Source organism: Corvus brachyrhynchos, unplaced genomic scaffold (genome assembly GCF_000691975.1).
Source record: "Corvus brachyrhynchos isolate BGI_N302 unplaced genomic scaffold, ASM69197v1 scaffold128, whole genome shotgun sequence".
Lineage (NCBI taxonomy): Eukaryota > Metazoa > Chordata > Aves > Passeriformes > Corvidae > Corvus > Corvus brachyrhynchos.
In genome coordinates, this window is record NW_008239648.1 from 47419 (window position 1) to 68048 (window position 20630).

Genomic DNA, 20630 nt, shown 5'->3' on the forward strand with positions numbered 1-20630 from the left:
AGCTCGGAGCACTGTGAAGCACTTCTGAAAAACCTCCTGAGGCAGTGGTAAAATACAGGGCAAGGTATATCATCATTAGTGCTATCTGAAAAAGTAGTGGATAAACATTTTGTCAAATCGACAAAATAGGCATAACCTAGTAAGCATACATACATATATATTTATATGTGTGTGTGTATGTACGTGTATAAAACTCAGATAAGGGAAATAAGTTTATCTTCTTCAGGAAAACAATTTGCGAATTTATTATTTGTTACCATATACAGCCTAAAAAAATTTTATTAAATTAAAGTTGTTTCCTATCTGAGATAATTGTGGTACATTCCTCTTTGGAATGTCAATAATTAGTATCAGGAAACCAATAAAAAATTGAACCAATACATTATATCTTAGATGTACACTACATCTTTTTCCTTTCCAAAAACACTGATTAGAATTTTCTGCTGTAAGAAAGAAACCAGGAAAAGTTCTACACCCTAAAGAAAAGAAATCAGTGCATGAAAACATGTTTTAGCTTCCCTAAACAAACACTGACACACCCTGTGGTCAATGATTTGTGCTCAAAGAGCCACTCTAAACCTCACTTCTGAAGCAACTGCTGTAGTTGACTGCATTCTCCCCCTTCCCCCCCTCCCTTATTATTCTGCTTTTGTCTTGTACGATTATCTAATTAGTTGTTCATCATCGACTAATACCTCCTTTGCCCACTGCACAAATGGAATCCTGCAGCCCATCTTTCTTAGAAAGAAATTACATTTCACCCACTATTCTCCACTGCGACAGGGCTATGAGAGTAGAGAAAATGTTATTTACACTACCCAGACTTCATGGTCAGCACAATAGCTTCCACAAACACTAACTGCATGTTATCTTTATCTTAGTTTCAGTATCGTGTACTTTCATTTTTTACTTCTTGCTTCTTAATTAGAGAGAGCCTGGTGCCCTCATGCAGTGAGTAGATTTATTATTCTAAAAATACGTTACTCAAGTTATTTTACTGAATAATACTTATAAATTCCTAGTATTTATCAACAAGAAAGTGATATTGCAGTAAACAAAAACAAATACAGTGCAATAATTTTACACTTAAAATGCTACTGTTTGTTAAACAGAATGAGAGAGTCTAAGAAAATCTGCTTCCATTTCTTTCAGCCTTATTTTCTTTATTCCTTGCAAAGCCTACTCTTTTTTTAGGAGCGAGCATTCTGTATCACATGAGGAAAATACGGACTAATTCAACCCCACAGGGGAAAGAAATAAATATTTTTCATACTATGCAACTTCTGTGACAAGAAAAAAATCTAAATCCCCTCCTCTGAAATTTCTTACTAATTGTTTACAACCTAAGCATTAATTCTGATATAAGCCTTTTTATAATCACCTTTTGATACTTAATGTTTCTCCCCACCATCTATAAAATACTCAGTTTTCTAATAACTTAATTTTGATTTTACATAAAACAACTGCCCCCTAAGAATAAAATGGACACACTTCTAAAAGAAGAGATCATGTAACTATATGCATCATAGACAACATTTTATTACAGTATCTCACAATATTTTGAAATTTGTGATGTTCTTTTGGATTCTCTGATGATTTCTGGAACCCAAACAGGAATTCAGCATGGCAGAAAGACCAGACCATTATCTGAGATTTCAGGGAACAGATTCATTGCTATTTACTTAAACATGTAAGAGCAGAAACATCAGCTAGCAAGTAATGCAACCATACTTTACCTATGCAATAACAAGAACAAAAATATTTCCTTCTTAAAAAATCTTCCTTTTGCGTATTTTTTTCCCTCACTCATGTCTTACCCAGTTGTGCAGTAAAATCTGGAGGGGCAGGGACAATGCAAAGGAAAGGTGTGAAATCTCAGAATGAGAAGCCCTGGACTATCAGAAGATAAAGGAAGTTTAAAAAGTCGGTTTAGGGTCATTTTCTTACAAAATATTATCCTTAAAATGGCACATTCTGTCCCTTTATATGTGTATTCAACCAATGCTCCTTAGTGAGGATTTTTCATGCTCTTCCTTGTGAGACTGAGACCTCAGGTCACATATAAGTTAAACATAAACACATGAAACACTCAATGTTCCTTAAAAATACAACAGCCAGCTGACCAGAATGAAGAATCTACCTTCTAATGGTAAATATCCAACCTCTAATTGCTAACTGATGGATGAGATGTAGCAAATAGAAAGCAAAAATAGAACCCATTATACAATTCTAGCTATTGCACAAAGTAATGGATTTTCAGCTTCCCTTGTGTTATCAGTTATCAGTGAATTCTATCACCACATATATCTGTATTAATATAGCTTACTGACAATATTGACACTGCATTTTTTAAAATACCTAGGTCTACAAAATAATTCTGCATTAACGTGCCAACCAATTTAACTATTACTATCTTTAGTTTAACTCTACATGACATTTTAAAGCATCATCCAAGAAAAACTGAAATACTGAAAGCTCAGATGTCTGAAATAATTGGATACTTTCTCCATTTTATGAAGAACACATAAAAGATTATATTTAAGCACATACTGAATAGGGACCACTAGGGAAACTTTGCAATAAAACGAAAATATCAACCTTATTGAAGCTTTTAACAGACGCTTCAAAGCATTAATATAAAGAACTATGTTTGACTTATCATACTGGATTATCCCTGATGCCATTCAGCTGATATACAGGCTGTGTTCTCTTTAGACATAAAATGGAACCTAAAGGAAATGTCAATTAGGCAAAAATAAAGATGAAATGTAACTGTCTTTTCAAAAGAAAATACAAACATGGAAAGAAAAAGGTAATTTCCCTTTATTTATTTTATATGAAGAAACTTCGATTTGCCATTCTAAGCTAAGGAACAGCATAATCTAATATCCTATACTAAACTGGCCTCTGGGAACATTAATTATTAATATTAGCCTCAGAACAACCACAGTTGAACGAGAACTTTCTTTTCCACTAGTATGAATAGATGCCTTATAATTTAATATTTTAAAAGAAGAGTAGCAAGTGGTAGAGATATTAAGTACTGGAAAATCCCCGTGGCAAACAAAACCTGTCCTAATAGCAGCTGAATAAAGTACCATGTTATTCCTAAAGAGGCAAAAAAAAAAGCGAAAAGAAAAGCAAACAAAAAAGCACCAGAACTTCCATTTCTATCATTAATGTAATAATCATTACATTAATGTAATACTTTGTGCAGTCTACTGCATGTTTATTTAATACAGTAACATGAAAAAGCCACAATTGAAATATGTATTTCCTACACACTGTGACCACTAACTCCTCTGGTAACGGGACTACTTCGACCACAAATCGGGAATATATGAAAGACACCACAGTCTTATGGAGACAGAATGACACATAGAGGTTTAGAGTAAACAAAAACTTTTTCAGACCTTCCTTATATCACACTCTGGCCATTCAAACCCACACATCTATTACTCTAATTACAAGCCTTATGCAGCCACGGCAAAGCTCAATCTGTGATGCCTAGTTTGCTTTTAATACAGCCTGGGGTGAATTTCAAATAAAGCACACAAGGGGAAGCAGTATCAACCAGTACAACAAATGCACAGCATCCACAAGGAAAAAACTGTATTTCTCCTCCTTTTAAATTCTTTGTTACCACCAGCCATGTCAAAATTCAATAGCTTAGGGAAACAGATAAAAGATTGGAAGAAAGTTCAATTTTTATTCAAAAGCAACTCTTCACCATAGTTCACAGCCACTTCCATTACAGCACACTTCAAATTCAATATTCACTCTAATTTATTATAATGTGTTTAAAGTATACAATATTCATGGCCTTGCATATTCATGTTTACTGGGGTTTTTTCCTTAATACTTTCAGATCAGATTCATAGAAGCTCACTAAAGAAAAAAATAATCATGCTGCTCAAATAAGACCTTGGACAACCAGAAGTACTGATTCAGAACTGATCCAACTTTAATTGCAAACATATTTCTCTAGGATCAAACCACACTCACCAATGTGACAGCAGGAAAAAAAAAAAAAAGGATGGAGGGAATCTCTTGAAAATCACTTCTTAAAAGCTAAAACCTGGTATATAATACTCTATTCCTATATGGCAAGCTGAGTGAAATGTAGCATTGTTCACCTGCCTCTCCTGGATGACAGCAGCTGGAGTGCACCATATTAGCTATTTTAGGGTTGGAAACATCTCATTTTGAAGAAACAAGGTAGTGTGAAAATGATGACGAATAATTTCCTGCTGCATTTGAAAGCAGCGACACATTTGTCTTGATCAATACTATGGTGTGAAATGCAGTTTTAATAGCCACTGATGAAAAAAGGATCATGGCAGACCAAGTACCCCAACAGCACCCATGCAGAGCTGGCATTAGTGTGATGAAAGGGGAGAAGCACCACTGTTTTGGAAACAACGAATTTATTTTCTTTCTTTGTTTAGCAACAAAGAAAAGCTGGGAGTCCCAAGAGCAGCTCTCTGAACTCAGGTTTCTTTGGAAAGAGTTGGCAGACAGATCCTCACTTACTCCACAACAGAACTGGGAGAATTAGTACCACTTATGACCAACAGAACAAATAAAAAATAATAATGTGTGTAAAACTGGCAGTGCTGTAATTGCACAGTATCTTTATAATCTAATAAAGTCAGTGGAAATACTCGTTTTGGTGGAAAAAACCTTTCCAGTTAAGAGGCAACAGAGGAGGTTGTATCAGGCATGTCCATATTAAGAAATAAAACCTCAACACACAGTAATGCACCAATCAAATTCAAAGTTTGACTAAAAATTATTTTACAGGTGTGGCAGAGTAAATTTTGGTGGCTTTTTTTAAGAACTAACACTATATCTATATAAAGTGGCCTGCAGAAAGTAATAGTTCTTCATGTAAGTTTCCATTTGTGTTTTTAGCTTTAAACAGAATGGGAGTATTTCTAACATTCATATTGGAAAAAAAATGCTTTGAAACATCATTTTATATAAAGCAGAGACATCACCTTATAAAAAAGGATCAAAACTATGATAATTCACTACATTTATGGGGTGTTTCAACTGTACCACTGACAATAATTCTCTGAAAGATATATTCATTGAAGCACGATCAACAGATATTATCAACACAATAGTACATATTTTCTCATTCAGTCATAAATAAATTTTCTGTGAAAGAAAGCTATAGAAATGGAATCTCACATCATCACTTCATTTTATACATGTAATTCTGAAGGAATTGTAAAAAGATAATTAATAATGGCAAATTAATCCTTGCTCTAAACCTTGGAGAGTTCAGGTGGTTTACTGCCAAAATGACTTTCTTTCATATGACTTTTTTTCAAATGACTTTTCTTCCTAAGTCATACACTAGGGGAGAAAATTAGAGAAACTGCAATAAAGGCCTCAGGTATTGCAACTGGCCAGGAGGAAAAGCGATATTCAGAGAAACACGTTGTGCTCAAGGAGCCCAAGCTACTGCATAACAGAACCAAACCAGTTGTTCCACAGAGCACGGGGTCCTGTGGAACCTCCCAAGGGCATGCACCGACAAGTATTTGGCTACTGTCTTCCATGGGATTTAGGTAGACAAATCAAGCAGAGAGGTTGTTCCCCCTTCTTAGGAAGGAGACCTGTTCCATTTTGGAGCCAAAGCATCACTCTCCTGCTCCCAGGAGACTTGAATCACTGCTCAGACACACAGAACTGAGCAGCACCTATGCTAAATTGAAAAGGATCACTTTTCATCCTTTTGTGGTAGCTGAACTATTGTTCCAGGTAGAAATGGAAGACTTACTAAACTATTTAATATAGTTCTTAAGTTCACGGTTATAAAACAGTTCTGACACTTTTTTCCAAAACTCTGTACATTAGCAGTTACCAGACTTGAGAGGGAAAAAACCTCTAATAGCAGAGCAGATCAGCTAAACTAGATTAGTAGCAGGGAAGTAAGTATTTTCCTAGCAATTTATACATAATTAAATTAAATTATACATATCTAATGAAAACTGTAGAAATCCTGAATTAATATCCACAGAATCAGGATTTCATAACATGAAAGTAAACCAGATTTAACACAACACACGGTTTTTAACAGCTACAAAACTAAGGCAAAAAGAAGTAGTAGCAATGACTAAAAGTGGAAGAACTAGACCAGAGAACATGATCATCTTGCCAAGCAACATATACTTATTTCAGAATATTGGAGACTTCCAGAAGATAAATTCATTGACTGAGAGGAAAATTTGACCTGGAACGCAGGGACATTGGTCCCTGTTTTCTCACACTCCTAGTGCACCTTTTGCAAATAAGTCAACCTGGTCTTGTAGAAGACATCCCTACACATCCAATAAAGTCCAGTAGAAGTTGCAGCTTCCCTCCTACAGCTCCCCAAGGCTGCTTTGAAAATTAAACATAAAGTATGGACAAATGAATTCATCACATGCAAATCAAATACTGGAAAAGAAGGCCACTCACAAATGCTTATTAAACCAACTCAGATTATCACATTTCCATCCTTATCTTCTGTTTCTAATTAACAGAAAAATGGAACTATCTAAACAATAGCATATAGTAAAAATGGAAAGCAAGAAACAATTCTTCAACCTCATGTTAATTAAGTGGAGATGAAATTACTACATTGTTCTGTGCATGTTCAACCACTCTTTTTATTTTTTTAATAACATCTTTTCATGCAGTTTTTTTTCCCCTGTAAGTGCAGTCATTTCTGCTCTTTAAAGAGAAACAGAGAGCAAAGAACAAGTGGTATCTGGATGCTAGAGGTGATGAAAATGTAGATCAAATAATCATTCAATAATCACTTACATGCCAGTGTAACCATTTCACCTACTGAAATAGCTAACGCATAAAAACTTAGAAGACAAACCGCACATTGATTGTGGCACTGTCCCAACTACTGAAAGAGTAAGTTAAAGTTTAATTCAGACAATAATTTCGAAAATCCAATACAAATTTGGATAGAATTTTAAAATATAAAGGTTAAATGTAGCTACTGCAGTTACAACTAAAGAGCAATAAACTGATTAGTAGCCCTTGTTACCCTTAGCAGGTAGCTAAATATGTAAGATACTAAATCAGACACTTGAACTACTTAAAAAAAAATACACGGGATTCTGAAAAAATACTGTCTTGGGGTGACTTTATGATGTGTATCCCGTATCGCTGCTCTATGCCCAGAAGTTAATTTTGTGTCTTTCTATGCCTTTAAACTGAGCCTGAGAGTGGGGAGAGAAAAAACGGAGCAAAACTTTTCAAAGCAGTTTTGTTCAAGGACACAGAGATAGAGATGGCTCTCTGCGTTCAGCTGCGGCAGCAGAGCGAGAGAGTGGAGAAGCACCCTGCTTGCTTTTCTTTCAGCCAGTTTCCTAAGTTTTCTTTCCCTCCAGAGAGCTGAACTTTGTTTTCCTGGGACTTCAATTTTTCCCTTCTTCTCTGCTGGACGGTTTCAACATCAGAATACATTGGGAAGACTTTCTATCGAGGTCCTGGCGCTGGAGGTGGGCCCATGACCCAGCTCCAAGGAGGGTGAGAGAGATCTACGGAAGGATTCTGAAATTTTCCCAGGTTTCTCTCAGCAGAGTGGAAGGATTTCTCATTTAGCATTATTATCCCTTTTCCTGTGTGTTTGTTAGAGAAATAGTTTTTATCTCTTTCACTTCCCTCCGAGGAAAAAATTATTTTTTTTTCCCAAACCTGGTGGGGGAGGGCTGGTTGTAACCTGCCTTCTCTCAGAGGATAATTTCCTCCAGATTTGTCCAAAATGGCGCATTGATCAGCAAATTGAATACTGCAGAAAGACAACAGCATGAAGCAAACCAATTTCATTTTACTGCAATCTACATCATAGAAACTATTTCTAATTATACAATAAATACTGATCTTTAAGGAATAGTAATCAAAGCCTACGGACCTTTAAACAAATTAGAAGACTTAGGTTTTTTTAACCATTGCTTAGTCCATTGTCTCTAGTTAATTTTCTCACCTCTTTTTTATCTGAGAACCACTTTCAGTAGATGAAGTTTCTGACAAAAAAAGAACAAGTTTAATGTTCTTTCAGAAGACCACCACTCCTTTTACAGATTGGTAAAGCTTCTTCCTACTGTGAATTAAATTGTTCCATTCCCTTTTACCTGCCGTCAACATTAAATTGACATGATTAATCTGTCTTACCTCACCTAAAAACGAGGGAGCAAAGGCCCCCAGATTCCTTGTATGGACCATGCAGCCACATGGTTGTACTTTCAGTGCTTGGGTAAGGAAATTCCAGTGGGGTTCTGAGTCAGAACACCCAAGAACTTGCTCACAGAGCACAAGACAGCTTGACTTTTCCCTGCTTTTCTGGGCTTCTGTGGCAGACAGGGGTTCTAGACTGATATACCTCCAGCCACTCCCAGGGTATCCAGAAATCCTGGATCAGTGCTCAAATTCCTCAAACAGCGAACAGACCTAGCAAAATTCTATGTATGCTAAGCCTATTTAATTGCAGTTTAGCCTTTGGTCAAACACATTTTAAAACTTCATGAGCTACTTTCCTAGAGTAAGCTAGTTGTTAATCAACTAAGTTGTTAATCAACCTGTACTAGTAACTAAAAATAAAATCAACCAAGGAAACGACCCATAAATTCCTTTATCGTTACTGCAAAAATCACTAAACTTCGCTGGTTGTTCTCCTGATTCTGAGACTTTCATTATGTTTCCCTATCAAATTTAGAAAAATTAGCTCATAAATTAAGTAAGCACATGCTATGGCTAACCACACTAAAAAAAAGAATGTTGTATACTGAAGAAAATAAGGCTGGTAAACTAATACTGGAAATGCATATTTTGATTTATTAACCTGTATGTTTCATGAAAGTAAGAGTTTTCCTGAACACATGGTTTGCTTGCTTGGTTGCACTTTAAAGCTCTGTTTTTATTCAGAATAGGTTTCCTAAAAATTCTGGTTCTTCCTTTAAGGAAAGTGCTAGCTCTCTGATAACCTTCTGTGACAATCTGTGATAATAAACAAATTTCATTAATATTTTGAAAGTTAAAAAGTAAACAAGGGGAAAGAAGTTCTTCTCTCCTTGTACTACAGTACTACAGTATGCATAACCCAGACCGTGTGCATTGGCAAGTCTATGGCACTAACAAAACAGATTTCAGCTCTTTTTCCTGACTTGGGAGTTACACGACACATTTGCACTCAGATTTCTAACTGAAAACACGAAAAAATGAAATCTTCATATGGTAAGGCAATACTCCACATATCTTCTCTCTGAAACACATTCTCTAGATCACTATTAGCTTTGTAAACACATCTCCTATTCACCAACCAGCAGTGCACATTTTAGAGATACAGTGAGGCCACATTGTCATCTATAGCAACTAGAACAGTTCTGTCCCACACAGCTGTGCAAGGATACCCTTTTCCAAGAGTTAAAAAAAAAATTCATAAAACTATTTATATTTCAGGCAGCACACTATCATTTAATGACTAAATATTGCATTTTTTTTCAGTAACTGCAATTACGAACTTCAGTTATCTAGCTACTATTTTTATCTTTTGTTTAATTTTCTAAGAATACAAGAGCTTAAACAGGCACTTCAGATTTAACACTGATCTGACTGTTACAGGAATTACTAAGCACTAGAACATTTATGAGGCTAGTGTAAATCACTAATGCTGTTTCTCGCTCTGATTTTTATGCTATTATATCCCTGACAAACAGAGCCAGGCTGAAACACATTCTATCATGACAGAATGCTTATAATCCTTTTCTTGGATTTCCCTAAGGGAATATTACATAGTTTTAGATCATGAGTTAGGGTTTTTTTTCTCTCAGTGTTTCTTATACATCATGATCTTGCAGAATTGTTTTGATTAACTTGACCTGCAGGACTGCAACTGACCCATTCACTGCTGATAAAAATCTAAGAGAAATGCCACTCAGGTCTCTGGTAACAGCATTCACCAGAAAGGTGTTAAATCCCAAATGGACTGATTATGTAAGTGAGGTGTCACACAGCTCACCTACAGATGTTCTACAAGTGGAAGACATCAACATCAGAAATGAAAACTTGTTCTTCATAATTTTTCTATGAAATGGATCATCATTATGTTTACATCTCATATTTCAGGCACAGCACTAAGCAGGGTATATATTGTGCTATTCTGAGAGAACAAAACAGGTGGAAACGAATTCCATCCACTTCAATACAAATGGAGTATAAGCACAGCAGTGGCAGAGTCAAACTGCAGAAGAAACAAGAAAGAGGAATGGTAGGAACAGGAATAAGAAACTCCAACAGCATAATGCTTGATAATGTTCCATATTTCAGAGAAAGCAGTCCAGGCAATTAATATTTTAACATATAGAACTTTAGCTCTTCTCTATTATCTGAGAAACCAGTGAATTTGCCTGAAGCACACTTCAAACATACCTTAACTTCTCTGTTAGCCTGGCAAGTATTTGTAAATTTCAGACATGACATAAGCCTCACAGACTGCCTCTTGCTATGATTCACTGTCACTGTATGAATCAGGCTCCTTATAATGCATATCATTATGGTGAAAAATAATTTTTAACTTCTATTAATAGCACCAAAACTATAGATATCAAATAGTGTAGTACATATTTTTTACCCAGATGAGTATTTTTGAATTAGACAAGCAATAAGGACCAACTTTCAGAAGAAGTGTATCTTTTTTGAAACCATGGGGTTCATTCCTGTGATAATAAACACCAAACACCTTTAAACATCTTGCATTTCCACTGAGCAAAGGTACAATAATGAGAAAAAAATTTTCCTTACCTATGTATACAATTTTTAGATTCAAGATACGCCATACCAGAGGCAGCATCTAATGAAAATTTCACCAACTGTTTGGTTTTCAGCTCATCCTTCTTTTTTCTTAGGAATGACAGGAAATCACCTCCTAGAAAACAGACAGATAGACAGCGTGACACAACTGACAGGATACTCACATTTATCTCTCATGAGGGGTGCAAGACCGAACACAATGCAGGTTATTAGCTGTTCTCCTCATCCTATCAGTTTAAGGCCAGCCCAAGTAAAAGGAAGGAACTCACCTTTCAAAAATACATTTTCCATTAAATATTAGGAGCTTAAAAGTGAAAACTGCACAGCATGCTTTTGATATACCCAAAGTCTTCACCAGTGCACATTAGATACCGACTCACTTAAAAACTGTTGACAAAAAAACCTGGTAATCTGTCATACAAATTCTTCTCTAATCACAGAACTATTAATTGTGAATAAAGAGGTTAGGTCCTATTAGCTACATGAAAGTAAATAATTTTTAATTGATCATTTGCAGCAATTCTTCTCAAATTCTACACTGATGTGTTTGGAGGGGTAAAAACGTGTTTTCTTCTTGGGCAACATTAGCTGGACATTTGACCAAGCAGTGGAAGGTGAACAGTCACTATTGTGCCTTCAGAGACTTCTGCCTAGGAGGAGCAAAGCCATTGTCCTCTTGTCTGAGAAGTGGGAAGGGTCAGCATGGAGGATTTCCAAAAAGCAAATTGTGTTAACAAAAAAATCTTCTGAAAAACTGATTTAATTTAGGACAAAGGTAAGATGGAGGATTATGATACAAACACTGCAAAGCCATGTTCTGATTGATATAAATGTATTAAAGATTTTTCTAAAATATATTTTATTATTCCAGGCAAAGACAAAAAAAATCACAGCAGAGCTTTTCACATCACACAATTATTTGCTAGTGAGTAGACAGTCATTGCTCCAGTACTTGTTTCTTTTCATTTAGGACTGAACTGACTGTGAGGATTTTTTCTTGCAAACTGTTACACAATTTTATATACTGCCTTTTCTTAGCAACAGGAAATTATGGTACATATTAAAAGTTTCATATGTGACTCTTTTTAGGAGGCCATTTATATTTATATTCCACAGTGTAAGAAATAAAATAAGAGAATATTAAAGGAAAAAGTCAGATGTTATGAAGTGTAACTGTAATGCCTTCAGACATTACGTTGGAGCTGCCCTTCACTCCCAGACTGGGTAACACACAGATGGGAGAGCAAGAGGTGACTGGATTGCCTCGACTCTAAAGCCAGTTAGAAATACCCTCTGTTTTGCAAACTAGGATTACACACATTACATCTCCAAAGTCTGACAAGAGTGAATCTTGTGATACTGTATTTTAAACTCCAGTGAAGAAGGACAGATCACTACTGCAAACTGGAATGGGTAGTAATCACCTTTTCTTTAATCTGAGAAGTTACTGACATAGTCTGGTAACTGGTAAAAAGTAGGTATTGCCAGCGGGAAGATAAACACTCCAATTAAGTATGTGTCATTTCTTGCACATGTAAACAGAATTATTCTAGTTACAGCAGACAGCTAAAAATAATTTCTAAGCAATACCCCCCTCCAACACACACAAAAAGCTGAAGAAATTTTGTTATTTATATGCTGAGACCTCACTGCCCTTTACACAGTATCATCTTTTAATGAGTAAGTATGACTATACGACTTTGTGAAGTCTTCCCATCTTGACAAACTGTGGCATTACTTGAATGAGAGCAGTAAATCAAGGCAGCTTATAAAAATACATTTAAGACCATCTTAAGAAAACTCTATTCTCAATCAACCAATATTTCAATATTAAAGACTAAGAATTGCTAACAACTTCCTGTAGGAAGAATTAAAAAGGACAGATAAGCTCAGTTTGATATTCTCGGAGAACAAAATAAATAAACAAACAAATAAAAAAGGAAAAAAACACAAACAAGCAAAAAGCCCGCAGAAACAAATCCCCAAAAAATCTCACAAAAGTTCTCTATTTAAAAAAACCTGCTATAACAACATCAGTGTAAATTGTAATCCTCACAATTCATATAAATTCTTTGTATGAATAAGTTAATGCTCTCCATAATGAACAGTAAAACCATCTCCACAATCAACAGTAAAACCATCTGTTCTTAAATAACGAGGTATTAAAGACAATAAAGAAACTTAAGACAAACTTTAAAAAAAAGAAAACCCAACCATATCCATTAAAACTTTTAAAAATAATACATGTTATAAATTTATTTCCCATATGCTCAGGCAATTAACATCCTAATTTTGAACAATTTGTTTCTGAACGATATTAAAAGCTGCTCAGTTCCTCACATCAGCATATGTCAAACTCACAAAGCACAAGCCTGTTACTTTCCAATGCAATTCAATACCATCAGGAAGTGATTTAGACTTGCTGATTTTCAGAGTGTGGCATGCACTGTATGAAATTCTAGGGGTTTCAGCAAAACCAGCACCATACATCGAGCTGTATACAGTGTACTTGATGCCTATGAGAGTTTTAATTACATTGCTTTAATCTATCTCAGAGTTTTCACTGTTTGTTCTGTTTTCTTGTGTCTGTCCTTGCATAGAAATGGCAAAAACATCTTCTAAATATTCTGTTTAACAAAATTAAAAGTAGTGGTAGCTGCAGACAAAATAAAACAGCTAAGTGATATGCATCTCACTTTGCACAAGATACGTAATGTTTAGGTTTAATCTGATTATCCTCATCATTACGATACTAACATAGGCTTAAGTGTCTGTCCTTTAAGTAACAGAGTTACTCCTCAGTAAATTCTGACTTTTACTGCGGTCAATGCTCCAGCTATTCATCTTCACAGCAAAGCAAATACATGAGTATCTTCAAGGATGAATTAAGGGTATTTCACTACAAACTCTTCAGTGCAGAACTGTGGTTAAGTAATATCTTTATGTACTTTTGAAAGTAAGCTTTAATATAAAAAGCCCTAATTCACTATTTGCAGCACACAGTGTCATTCTTTGCAATGTAACAGCTGTTGATAAAAATTAGACCAATTAGGCTATGAAACAACTGATACAAAACTAGATGACTACATAATAGTAAGCAATGCTTTCTCTTTTATGTGGAATTTGCATTGTATTCCGCATGGCTACCTGTTATTCCAGTTAATGACCACAACACAACCAGAATATGAGGTTTGGTCCAACAACTTTAAGAATATAAAAAAAATTAGACCATTATATATATATAAAATCACCTATCAGAGACTGCTTGCCTGTTTTGGGTTTACAGGAGGATAAATAACAGTACTGGAGTGCCTTCCTAGTACAACAGAATTATTTTACTAAGTAGAGGACAAAATGTAGTTCATAAGCAGAAGCTGCATGAGAGCAGCCTGTTGTAACTGGATTCCTGAACACAGCCCTTTGCACATTTTGCTGTGAATAGGAACTATTTCTCATTACATGCAGAAATTCTGAGAGTGTGAAAATATTACATATCAGCAATTCCTAGTGTTGGCTGTGCTTTACAGCATAAACTTCTTGTTGTACAATAAGTAGCACAGCATGGCAATAAAACAGTTCACTCCTTGGCACACAAAAAAGCAAGCTAATGCTTTGGCAGAGGAAAAAAACCAAACCCCTGTGATCTACGAGAAGAAACCAAAAATGCAAGAAACAACAATGAAAAATGTTAAATAGGTTTACAGAATACGTATTTATGGCAATCTCTGACTTCACTGGAATTTATAATCAACTATGACCACATATTTCAGTGTTCTCCTGAGCTGGTGTCCACAATGACACCTACCTATTTGCTCTAGGCACTCTTGGCATCATTCTGATAACCAGTATTGACACTGAACACAACGAAAATACATTTTGAAACGATGATGGGAAATCTTCCACTTAGCTGGTATGTAGACATACATTGTTTATATATTGTATCTCTACATAGTATCCTAATAATATGATTAATAGTTATACAAATATTAATAAATGTCTTAATACAATACCAACTACTAAGAATGATATTTAGTTTTATGTATTATTATTCACATGTAAGTTTTAATAAAGTGGGAGAATTTCCTTTGTTAAACAGTCTCTTTAACTAGGTTTGTTTAAAGAGGTCGCTTAATTCTTATATTTATACACACATTCATCATGCAGATACATTGCTTATGGCCACACCTCCTAATGGTCACCTAACCCAGGGGAGCTCTAGAAGTCAATATTCCTAATTGTTTTACAGGCCAGTGCAATATTATTGAAATTACCTTTATCAGCACCTGTAAGTATTTATAAATTTGAGAACTTAAATGGTCAGTATTTTGAGTAGCCCTGAAGCAATTTAGAATTTCCTTACTGCCCACTATCTTAATCCCATATACATGGGATCTAAAACACAAACAGAGTTACTTTTAACTATGAATTTAAAATAGCAAATATGCATCTCTAGGGAATTCTAGGAGATAATGTTTTTTAAGTTAGAAGCTGTTTGACAAACTATTAAAAATACAAGGGTTTAAAAATGCTAAACCACTCATTTTCATTAAAATACTGTAACTTCACATTTCAACTAATGCATCATTTGTGTGCAATGCAGTGCTTTCACTTTTTTTTATTCTTTTATTTTATATATGTGGTAACAGAAACTGTAACTAAGACCAAGGTTTACTTTTCTAACTGCCTACAGACTACTATTGTGAAATCCAGTTAAAACTTTATTTTTCCCATTAAGCAAAGGAAATAAAAGTAGTTATAATCATGCAAAGTGCTGCCAATATAATATTAACAACAGCAGTAATGAAGTATGAGTAGAAATACCTGTATGTGAAAACACAAGATGAAGAAAGAAAAAAAAAAATTATATTAATAGTGTGCATTGAGAGCTAAGGACATGAGCAGCAGCAGCAAAGAAGTAAACACAGAGAAAATGTGACTTGTACCAGAACTATCCTGCGGATGACTTTTTAGCAGACAACCTGTGATGAGACCAGAACAGAGATGACTCACAAGCATAAAATAACTGCACTGAGATAAAATGAAGATAAGAAGAAGGCTACAACACAGTCACACGTGCTATTTCACTTCCTTTTAACAGGATGGCAGACCACAGACATATAATCAAAATAAAGGAAATATTGACAATGCTCATCAGTCTTGCTTTAGATTTCAGGTGGATCAAATAAGCTAGAACATGACGCCAATATGCAAAGTGACATTAAATACCTGTCCAAAACAGCGTCTGTCATCATCTGTCAAGAAGAAACCAGAAATCATAGTGAGACATCAACATCTAGCATCCCTTGTCTTCTCTGCTGCCAAAATAACACTGCCCAGACTACCTGGACTCTTATGTTTTAGTATTGTGGCTGTAAGGATACCCACTGTGAGTGCATAGATAAAACTTCTTCAGAAACTAACTGAAAAGAAAGTCATCTTTCCCCAGGAGGTCTTCCATTCTTGAATAAGTAATTCCTGTAATTGCACTATGCTCAATAATCCATAATCAAAGGCCTTGAAAAGGATTCCAGATTAGAGAGACATGACAGCTGACATGAAACAGAATGTACCCGAAGAACAGAGGGTTTTTTTAATCTGAAGAAAAACAATGAACACTTTTTTAAACACAGACACATTAAATAGCTACTACAGCTAAAACTGTTTCAGGCAAAGTAAAAAAGAAATATTAATAACAATGAATAAAAAGAAGTAAGTTGAATACAGAAGTTTTTACAGCTACGTAAGCACTTTGCTAATTTTTTATGCTTGTCTTTATTCAGTTTTAAAATGGATTTTCTAGTTTCATCTACTTGCTGATTTGATTTTGTACAATACTGATATGGAATATGCTAAAATCAAAACGTAGAACATTTGAAGAGATAAAAATCCAACTGTAGTCTGAAGTGTTACCACAAAAGGAGACCGTAGAGCAGAGTTTTGGTCCTGTTTTACTAAACACTAGCTCTGAGATGAAAAGAATTTTTAATCACCACCACCTACACCCCAACAAAAGCATCTGACTTTTCCTTTTCTTAATAATCTTGCAGCTGGAATCCATGAAGCAAAGAGGGAAGAAGAGAACCATGTACAGTACAGGGCGAAGAGTAAGACAAGGAAGAAGAAATAGGGTCTGTACATTTGTGTGTGTACTACAAGAAGGCTGGTGAGGAGAGGGAAAAGTTGGACACATGGAGAGAAGGAATCCATGGGAGGTCTCTGGTTCTTTGGGTGAAATGCCCAACAAGAAGAGATGGCAGAGGCAGAAGCACAGCAAGTTGCAGAGAAATAGAGACAAATCAAAATGGAAGCTGGTTATTTAACTTAAGAGTATAAAGTAAGAGAGACAAAAACTAGAGAGAAAGACAGGGGTCCATGTGAAGAGAAACTGCAGGGTAGACAGAAGGTGGCTTCACTAACCAGTAATAATGAGAAGATAACTTATTTGACTAGAGGAAAAAAAGAGAACTGAATAGAAAACAAAGCCAGACAGTCACTATCACTGCACCTTATCTCTAATTGGACTTTGACTGACCCTTTTTTTTCTGTTGTATTGATTTTAGACAGCATGCAGTAAAGACTCAGGATGTGACTGCAAGATAGGACTCAGATCTGAAATCTGCTCACAAAAGATAGCTACTGAGGATGCACAATACAATCAGTGGGGCAGATCATGCAAAGCTTTATTAAAGTTTTAAGGGCTCTCTAAGGAGAAGCAATTAGAAAAAAATCATGAATGATCTCTATAGAGATCTCACTGTCTCCAGAAACAGGAAAGAGAAAAAACCACAGAAAAGTAGAAAATGCACCAGCTGAATCGCACGATGTGAAACTAAAAGTTCAGCTATTTCCCAGCAACAATCATCATTCCAGGCCTGTGTATGAAATCACTGGCACCTCAGAGACAGCAGGTCTCATCTAAGGCTCAAGTAAGCCATGATACATGCATATTTCAGCTGCTCTTAGCATCTGCTCTCCTTTATCCATGAAGATAATTAATTTAGCAGAAAAGCTCAAGATAATATGGATATTGTACTTCATATTAATAAATAAATTATACATATCTTAGCCTCAGAACTGAGTTTTTAGTTATAAATGGGTCTATTGGCTCCAGTGCAAATAACAAGAGAAATGCACAAAGTCAGTTGTGATTTGGTGCTATACCCTGAAGTATCACTACATGCAGAAAATAAGAGCAATTCCACAAAAGTAATTTAAGATTTAGTAATTTGTACCAGCTCCTCAGAAACACCTATAATGGATATGTAGGTATTTCTACACTTTATGCCCTGAAGCCCTCTTTTCCAAGAAAGCCAAAAAGTGAGCTTCATAGGTCAGGCAAGACACTGGGCTTTATTTGCACATGTTTCTGACATCACACACCCCGTGGAAGTAAGAAGTGCTGTAACATACAGGAAGTAGCAATGGAGTCAGATTTCAGAAGAAAGGGAGTGAATAAACCAAGCCAGACCAAAGCCAACTGTGGCTAGGACAGCATGAACAGGGTGCAGAGGTAACCCCAGAGCTCAGGTTAAGAATCATAGAATCCCTTGGGTTCGAAAAGACCTCCAAGATCATCAAGTTCAACCTTTGACCAAACACCACCATGCCCACTAAGCCGTATCTCAAAGTGCCAGGTTTACTCATTTTATGAGCACTTCAAGGGATGGTGACTGCGGGTACAGACACTACAGAAATGGCCATGCTCATTCCAGGTGTGCCTGGGAGTCAGGGCACTTCACATCAAGCACTGCTGCACCTGAGCTAATAAAACCTGTCACCTCTGATTTGTTTCTGCATCAGTGGCACAGGCAATTTGCATCCCAAATGATACAGAACAAACCTCTACAGGTTACCTTATCCAGCTGCAAAGATAGAAGTTATGACCTTGCTGAACCCCTCCCCGGGAAGCTGGCTACACTTGTCTAGATATAAGCTGATCATAGTTGAAACTTAATTCTGACAACCTTCCTATGCTACTAGATTACTGGGTATTTCCAGAGCTGTTCACATGTATAGACACAGCTCTACCTGTTTCCAGCTGCCAGCATTCAGAATGTATAAACACAAGTTAGACAAAACAAGGAACACGAACTCACTATTAGGTTAACAAGGAAGTTGCTTTTTTTTTTTCAGCATGTATCTATTATCAAAAAGGAATTCTATGGTGGTATCAGGAAGGCACACTGGTACTCCAGGGAAATGCCTACAATGCATTAGTATGAGAATGAACAATGTCCATAAATACACACTGGGGAGAGGGGGTGAGAATCACACTCAGGGCAGATCACTGATAGAACAGACTAAATATGATCTATGGACACAGAATGGATCAGGAGACAGGAGACAGCTCCTGGGAAACTGTTTAGAAGTGTCTGAGGCAAGAATCTGGTATAGGAAGATCATCTAGATTTCATAATATCATAATATATAATATCCTCATCATGTATCATATTAGCAAAATGCATATGCTAGAGGAAGCTATATTAAGACAACAGACAAGACAGACACTTCAATTGACTATATTTGAATGCCTGACATAGCAGAAATAAAATTATTCCAGAATATTTTTGGGGTTTTAATTTTGACTATGTTGGTTATAAAAATGTTTAAATATACAGAAACCTGAAACAGAAAGTAGGCTACCAACTTGTGATTAAACAGTCCGACTTCTAAAAGGAGCAGGTCATGAAACATGTGACTTCAAGCCTCCTTCTACTACCCTGAATCAAGCATTGGAACACACAAAGATGTTTGCATTGACCTCCAATTAGACAAATCTTTCCAGAGAGAGCTGGTGCAAGCATGAGGATGGTGCTTATCTTGCAGACTCTTTGCTGGAGAGACAGAGGCACTATGGAAGATTCTACAAGACAAGTTGCTGAAACAGTTGCATAAAGTGGTAAGTGCACCACAGGATTCCACATCTATCTTCAAAACACCCCATTCTAGAACATACATTTCAAGGGCATGCCAAGTTCTTACCTTTAAATTAAATTCTCCTTTCAGGACTAGCCAAGATTCAAGTAAATTGAAATGAACATAAAGGAGAAGAAAGAATGTTGTTGCTTAGGATTGCTTTTTGCATCTTACAGATTACATTTGATCTTAATTTGTTCTTCCCCTAAAGGAAGAGGAAAAAACATTCAAATTTTTAATGGGACTCCTGCAGTCCCTTTTTGATTACATGGGAGATTGCATGATAAATTATAAGCAAATGAAAATGCAGTTAAATGATCCTGAGTATTGCAATGAATTAAAACCAACTTTGTCATCCATGATCACTAAAGGAGAAGTTGGGGCCAGAAGGATAATAGTTAGAAAGGGTAAAAGAGAAGGGGATTTTAGTTTCTTTTTTTCCTTTTATCATGAAAAGATGCTGAGTTCACTCTGAAAAGAAAAGAACAGGAAGCAGGCTCTGTACCCCCTTCAGCATTTTCCTGATAATCTTCTCCACACCCCAACAAAATTCAGCATCTATTTGTTTCAGGTTGTCAGTCTGGACTCTGGCAGTATTCCAGGCAGTCTTTTTGATCATCATATAAATTCACTAAAAATGAGCTGTTACGAAAACTCCTTATGCCCTGTGCAGCCTTAAGAGACAAAGGCAAATAGTTCTTTTGCTGTTCTGAATACCAAAGCAGCTCCTCATTATTATTTCTCTTTCTTCAGTTTTAAGATCAACAATGAAAGACAAAGGACAAAAATCCCACCAGGACAACAGACACAGAGCAAAGAAAACTGAAAAAATTAACACGAAAAATATGAGTAAAATGCTCAGCTTTTCAGATTGACTTGGCATTACAGAAAAGTTA

General features: G+C 35.9%; 1 protein-coding gene across 3 annotated transcripts in view; it reads right to left on the reverse strand.

Moving 5' to 3' along the window:
- The window catches only part of FER (FER tyrosine kinase), a 158621-nt gene that overhangs the window by 27781 nt on the left and 110210 nt on the right, over positions 1–20630 (reverse strand). For all 3 annotated transcript variants that reach the window (XM_008639842.2, XM_017742362.1, XM_017742363.1), the window contains one exon: positions 10810–10933. In XM_008639842.2, coding sequence (XP_008638064.1) covers positions 10810–10933 — 124 coding nt within the window. The remainder of the gene's footprint in view (positions 1–10809; positions 10934–20630) is intronic.